Source organism: Eleutherodactylus coqui, chromosome 4 (assembly GCF_035609145.1).
Source record: "Eleutherodactylus coqui strain aEleCoq1 chromosome 4, aEleCoq1.hap1, whole genome shotgun sequence".
NCBI classification, from domain to species: Eukaryota; Metazoa; Chordata; class Amphibia; order Anura; family Eleutherodactylidae; genus Eleutherodactylus; species Eleutherodactylus coqui.
The window spans coordinates 4,136,628-4,143,889 of NC_089840.1; the positions used below are offsets into that span (position 1 = coordinate 4,136,628).

The following is a 7,262-nucleotide window of genomic DNA, read 5'->3' on the forward strand; positions in this document are numbered from 1 at the left end:
TAAGTAGCCCCAAAGACCAACCCTGAAGACGGATGTGAATACTGATGAACGTCTAGCCTAGAGCTTCCATAGGGATCTAATGGGCCACTGAGTCACGCAGCGATCCGCTCTCCCTCCCCGGTGATCCGTCTTACGTTGCTAGACTACAGTACATTTCCCATACTTCCAGCTGACGGCTCTGCAAGACAACCAGCAGAATGGAATGAAACATCGCGTAAAAGAATGACTATTTATGGAACGCCCTCCTGTCATTGGAGTTTAACCCTTTGTACCACACAGATACACCCATGTAGGTCTTCAGGTCTCAACCTCAGCCAGCTATGCCCCCTTTGGTATTAGGTAGTGGTTCGCTGTGCAGGACTCCCCTCTCCAGATGATCTGCATTGTCCAAGGGTCAAAAGATGGCATGGAAGAGGTAAACCCCCAGAGCCTTCAGCCCCGGTCGGCAGAGCTCCGAACCGTCCCGGTGGGCTCTTCTAAGTGCACCACTGACTTTAGTGTTTTGGGAGAGCAGAACAATCGCTATTTGGGGCTTGGAGCCACGCGGAGCTGTGCGATCAGATGGCAGGTCTGTGGGAGGTAAGACAAGCTGTCTGTCCGTGGGTTTTGTGTCTGCATTTTGCAGCGCTTTAGCTTTACTCTCGCCGTACAGAATCGGCTCACAAATGTTATTTCTCAAGATTTTACAATTGGAACAGGTTTTACTAAAGTGCCTGACAGGAAACTGACTGCCGCATTCTGGCTGGAGGTACCGACATCCACTGCGGGAGGCAGATGCTACAGTGTAATGATGCAGAACGGGATGTACTGAGCTCTGGGCCGAAGCCACGTGGGGCTCCCTCTACTGGTGATGGTTTGACCCCATGAGGACAAAGCCAATCTGGGACTTAAAGGGTTTTTTGGATATCTAGTATTGAGGACCTGTCCTCAGGGTAAGTCATCAATAGTTGATCAGCGAGGTCCACCACGCAGAATCCCCGTCAATCAGATGATCCCTGGACCGACTGCCAGTGCAGCCAAGCCAGACATCCACAGTAGAGTTGGAGCCAGAAGTGTAAAGGAAGGGGATTATAGTCCATGCGGCCCATTCTACGCCATTCAGTTCCGTAAAAAGATGGATGCATTTATCCAGGGGAAAATGGTAATCAGGATGCTGATGCGAGCGAAGCCTAATTGTAAGGGATGCTGGTGTAGTAAATCCCATATAATTTATATGCTGTGATTATACAAGAGCGCGATGCCGATTAATAAATGATGGCCTCCTCTACGGGGAGCATCCATCCCATCTGCCGCTGCATTATTTTATGGCTTGATATATGGGATTTAATATGTTCATTTTGTTATAAATGATCGGCAGAAGTATGTAAACTTTCTGGAGTAGCACTAACTTTTCCAGGACTTTAACCAGCAGCCAATTTTCTGGATTATATGATTGAGTCTTGTGAACATGAGCAATTTTTAATGCGCAGCGATGCTGTAAGGAATGAAAATCAGAGCATTTCCTCTCTTTTGGCGCCTTGCCAATTGTTTTTAATGGACCCCTTAAACACATCACATGGCAGTCGCATGGTCATGTGAGTGCAGTGCAATGTTTCCCATTAAACTCAATGGGAAACACTTGCGACCCTTTGATGCGCGTGAAACACGCGCCCGCGGATGGCAATTTCGCAGAAGTGATGTGATGTGTTTTTGAATAAAACGCTTGCATCAGCGTGAAAAGAGCACTTTGGCAAGAACGATATCAGACCAAGTTTCTCGCCTGTGTGAATGTAGCCTTAGGCCGCCTGCACACGAGCGTTCCGGATTCCGCTAGCGGATTTTCATGCGCGTATGTGCTTGCGGATAGGTGCGGATGCGTGAAAAATCACGCGCGGATGTGTTGCGGAAAAAAACGCGCAGAAAAACCAGCAGACACCCCTTATTGTAAACCCAACCCCTAGAGAACTGCCCATTCCTTGGAAAACAGCTTAAAAACCAACACCCAGACTCCGTTTTGTCCCTCTTGCTTGTGCGAGCACCGTTAAATTATTCTGGCAACATGCTTTCACCCGGTGAGCAGATGTCTTCTCCAGCGTGACTTTATTTCAGTCACTGCAAAAAAATTCACAAGAGGAAGGCCGCCTGCACACGGGCGGAAATCCCGCGGCGGTATTTCCCGCGGGATTTCCGCCGCTGAAAGTCTGCATAGGAGTGCATTACAATACGCACTCCTATGCAGACGGCCGCGGTTTGGCCGCGCGAAATCTCGTGCGGCAAACAAACCGCGGCATGTCCTATTTTTGTGCTGGCTGCCGCGCCCGGCGGCCCCGGCTCTTTCATGTGCCGGCTGCCGCGCAGCCGGCGCATGCGCAGACTGGAGCCGGCGGCCGGGTGAGTGCGTTCCCCGCAGAAAATTAGGACATGCCGCGGTTTGTTTGCCGCGCGAGATTTCGCGCGGCCAAACCGCGGCCGTCTGCATAGGAGTGCATATTTTAATGCACTCCTATGCAAACTTTCAGCGGCGGAAATCCCGCCGGAAATCCCGCGGCGGGATTTCCGCTCGTGTGCAGGCGGCCTATCTGCCCCAGACCGCAGCCAATATACTCCTATGAGGATCCGCAGTTGTCCCCAGACGGACGGATTTGTATCGCGTTTTTTCACGCGCGTGAAAAAATCTGCGACCTGTTCTAATTTGGGTCGGATTCTGCGCGTGAAGCCTCCAATACAAGTGAATGGGTGCGTTTTTTCACGCAGTACATCCGCAGTGCAGCTGCAGATGGAGTCACTGGTTGCTATGACTACAGGAAGTAGGCATGGTAGGAGGCGTCCCAACACACAGCAGAGCTTCACAGGCAAATGTGTAGAGGGAGATAGGTAGTATTTCTTGCCAATGCAGGATGTAAGAATGCAAAATCTGTAGTAATGAATTCCTCTTGTGATTTTTTTTGCAGTGACTGAAATAAAGTCACGCTGGAGAAGCGCCTGAAAAAAGTTACATGGATCAACCATGCCCACAAAGACATCTGCTCACCGGGTGAAAGCATGTTGCCAGAATAATTTAACGGTGCTCGCACAAGCAAGAGGGACAAAACGGAGTCTGGGTGTTGGTTTTTAGGCTGTTTTCCAAGGAATGGGCAGTTCTCTAGGGGTTGGGTTTACAATAAGGGGTGTCTGCTGGTTTTTCTGCGCGTTTTTTTCCGCAGCACATCCGCGTATATCCGCGCGTGATTTTTCACGCATCCGCACCTATCCGCAAGCACAGTTAGGTACCATACGCGCGTGAAAATCCGCTAGCGGAATCCGGAACGCTCGTGTGCAGGCGGCCTTAGCTGGACAAAGCAAGATACATGCTGTTATGGTTGCGCCTAATATTGCAACTAGTTGTCTGGCCCTGACATGTGATCGGTACATTTGTCATTTCCACTCTTCTTGGTGACTCTCTCAACAGGGAACGACATTGAGCATTACGTACGCAGGAAAAAGAAACGATCTCTTACTTCCTCCTGATAGTTGTTAGGGAAATCATCAGAGAATTATATGAGAAGTCGTGTACACAAATCACTGACACAGCCAGTATCATCCGACAGGGATGCTCTTCTGAGTTTATTACAGACAATGTATATATACGTTCACTTGCATATCATAAGAAAAACACCCCCCCCCCCCCTAACCATAAGAACTCCTGATTGGCTCTAGGTGCTAATGGTTTAACATATGTTAACGACTTGAGGTGTGTTACTACTAAATACACAATTCCTAGGAACCGAAACGTAAGGAGAATAGACTCATTCTATATTCCTGGTTCTAACAGCTTCTCTCTGAAAGGAGGGGGTCATAACCCGCTATCTCAGGACATTCTTACGCCAGGAAAGGATATGTGGGAGTATGAGCCTGTATCTACATACCAGTGCATAATATGAACTGAGTTAACCATTTAGATGCTAGCTATCCACTAAGATAGAAGATATACCAGCATCTACACACACACACACACACATACATATATATATATATATATATATATATATATATATATATATATACACACTACCGTTCAAAAGTTTGGGGTCACCCAAACAATTTTGTGTTTTCCATGAAAAGTCACACTTATTCACCACCATGCGTTGTGAAATGAATAGAAAATAGAGTCAAGACATTGACAAGGTTAGAAATAATGATTTGTATGTGAAATAACATTGTTTTTACATCAAACTTTGCTTTCGTCAAAGAATCCTCCTTTTGCAGCAATTCCAGCATTGCACACCTTTGACATTCTAGCTGTTAATTTGTTGAGGTAAGCTTGTGAAATTGCACCCCACGCTTCTAGAAGCATCTCCCACAAGTTGGATTGGTTGGATGGGCACTTCTGGCGTACCATACGGTCAAGCTGCTCCCACAACAGCTCAATGGGGTTCAGATCTGGTGACTGCGCTGGCCACTCCATTACCGATAGAATACCAGCTGCCTGCTTCTGCTGTAAATAGTTCTTGCACAATTTGGAGGTGTGTTTAGGGCCATTGTCCTGTTGTAGGATGAAATTGGTTCCAATCAAGCGCTGTCCACTGGGTATGGCATGGCGTTGCAAAATGGAGTGATAGCCTTCCTTATTCAGAATCCCTTTTACCCTGTACAAATCTCCCACCTTACCAGCACCAAAGCAACCCCAGACCATCACATTACCTCCACCATGCTTAACAGATGGCGTCAGGCATTCTTCCAGCATCTTTTCATTTGTTCTGCGTCTCACAAACGTTCTTCTTTGTGATCCAAACACCTCAAACTTGGATTCATCCGTCCACAACACTTTTTTCCAGTCTTCCTCTGTCCAATGTCTGTGTTCTCTTGCCCATCTTAATCTTTTTCTTTTATTGGCCAGTCTCAGATATGGCTTTTTCTTTGCCACTCTGCCCTGAAGCCCAAAATCCCGCAGCCGCCTCTTCACTGTAGATGTTGACACTGGTGTTTTGCGGGTACTATTTAATGAAGATGCCAGTTGGGTACCTGTGAGGCGTCTGTTTCTCAAACTAGAGACTCTAGTGTGCTTATCTTCTTGCTTAGTTGTGCAGCGCGGCCTCCCACTTCTTTTTCTACTCTGGTTAGAGCCTGTTTGTGCTGTCCTCTGAAGGGAGTAGTACACACCGTTGTAGGAAATCTTCAATTTCTTAGCAATTTCTCGCATGGAATAGCCTTCATTTCTAAGAACAAGAATAGACTGTCGAGTTTCAGATGAAAGTTCTCTTTTTCTGGCCATTTTGAGCGTTTAATTGACCCCACAAATGTGATGCTCCAGAAACTCAATCTGCTCACAGGAAGGTCAGTTTTGTAGCTTCTGTAACAAGCTAGACTGTTTTCAGATGTGTGAACATGATTGCACAAGGGTTTTCTAATCATCCATTAGCCTTCTGAGCCAATGAGCAAACACATTGTACCATTAGAACACTGGAGTGATAATTGCTGGAAATGGGCCTCTATTCACCTTTGTAGATTTTGCACAAAAAAACAGACATTTGCAGCTAGAATAGTCATTTACCACATTAGCAATGTATAGAGTGCATTTGTTTAACGTTAGGACTAGTTTAAAGTTATCTTCATTGGAAAGTACAGTGCTTTTCCTTCAAAAATAAGGACATTTCAATGTGACCCCAAACTTTTGAACGGTAGTGTATATATACACACACATGCACATGTTTGCCTAGACTGATGTAAGAAAGATATATACACCATAGAATACATATATTATTACTATAAAATAGTGATAGAGTGAGTTTAAAAACAACATCATATTCATTTCCACCATTAGTCTTGGCTTTCTTATTATCAAAATCAACATTGGCCGTAATTCGTCTCGATTTCTTTTTGAAATTTTTTGGATAAACATTAATAATCCACCTCTTCTGTTCACTCAGTAAAATCCTTTTTCTTGTCATTTAACTCCTTAGGTATGACCTGTCAAGCTCGAAGCTCTTACGTTACATCGGAAATCCTATGGGGCCATCGATTCACACCCGTCCTTACCCTCGAAGACGGGTTTTATGAAGTGGACTACAACAGCTTTCATGACACCTATGAGACCAACACGCCGGCCTGCAGCGCCAAAGAACTGGCTGAGATGATCACCAGGGCGGAAATGCCGCTGAGCTGGTCAGTATCCAGCAAACTCAACCAGAATCCGGAATTGGTCAGCGAAAATGGAGATAAAACCCCCGAGGATCAGACAGAGAGGAACGGAGACGTGACCAACCTAGAAAATGAGTCAAAGGTTTAAAGCCATTCTATGTGCGGTCTCAGATATCTAAGGTCTACACGCCGTTCGGTGTGATCTACACATAGATGAAGAGGTTGGTTACCACAACCTCCTCCAGTCAGGACAACCTTCGAAGGGTCAGGCTACTGGGCATTGCTAAATAAAATGCACATACTCTTATTGTTGGGCCTTGACAATGACCCATTTTAAGCAGCGACATCAGAATAGGGCAGGTTAAGCTGATTTTCTCGACTTTCCTCGGGATTAGAAGGAACCTCACATCCCACATAAAACAAAAACATCAGTTTATGAACAGGGAAAGTAAAAAACAACACCTATCCGCTCGTAGGTACACTGTATATATGCCTTATATATGATTACAAAGTGTTAATAAACCCAGCATGTACAAAGGAATGACTTCATGTACATAGATGTGTCATTAATGTAGGCTCCGAATTCTAGGAATACGATGATGCAAAAAAAAGTTTCTCTCTTCCAATTTTTAAATCCTATAAGAATATTTTTCTCTCTGATAGAAGATGGAGGATTTCCATGTATTCTTCACTTTACCAGACCGGCAGCTATCTCTAGTACCTCAATATATCTTCACCTACAAAACCAATTAAAGCCATAGTCCAGATTACATAAAAGGAGGACAACAGAGGAACCTTGGGGGCCAAAATAACCTAACGCTGGTTTTATAGCGGCTCCGAACCATTATTGTTCCACCAAGCTTCCTCTGGTTGATGGGTCGAGTTGGGATATAATAAGTACATTAATTATCCAAAGAAATGGCTCGTGCCATGTATATTGCCCCTTATGTTGCTCAAAACTAATCATTTAGTTATCTTTTGGGGTGTTTTAGTTTTGTTATAAACAGAGGAAATAATATGATATTGGATGAACCCCGAGACGCTCAGATTCCCAGACTTTTCAGGTACTTCAATTTGAAGATTAAATTCAAAATGGCAGCTTATAAAATAGATGTTCTAGGTGCGTCCATTGATCCAAAGTCGGCACTTTTAGCTTCTGGAACCCA

General features: G+C 45.2%; 1 protein-coding gene across 2 annotated transcripts in view; it reads left to right on the forward strand.

The window, feature by feature from the left end:
• KCNJ6 (potassium inwardly rectifying channel subfamily J member 6) overlaps nucleotides 1-6,584 on the forward strand; it is a 198,350-nt gene extending 191,766 nt beyond the window's left edge. For both annotated transcript variants that reach the window (XM_066598971.1, XM_066598972.1), the window contains exon 3: nucleotides 5,919-6,584. In XM_066598971.1, the coding sequence (XP_066455068.1) occupies nucleotides 5,919-6,244 (326 nt within the window). In that variant the 3' untranslated portion in view covers nucleotides 6,245-6,584. The remainder of the gene's footprint in view (nucleotides 1-5,918) is intronic.
• Nucleotides 6,585-7,262: the final 678 nt, after the last annotated feature.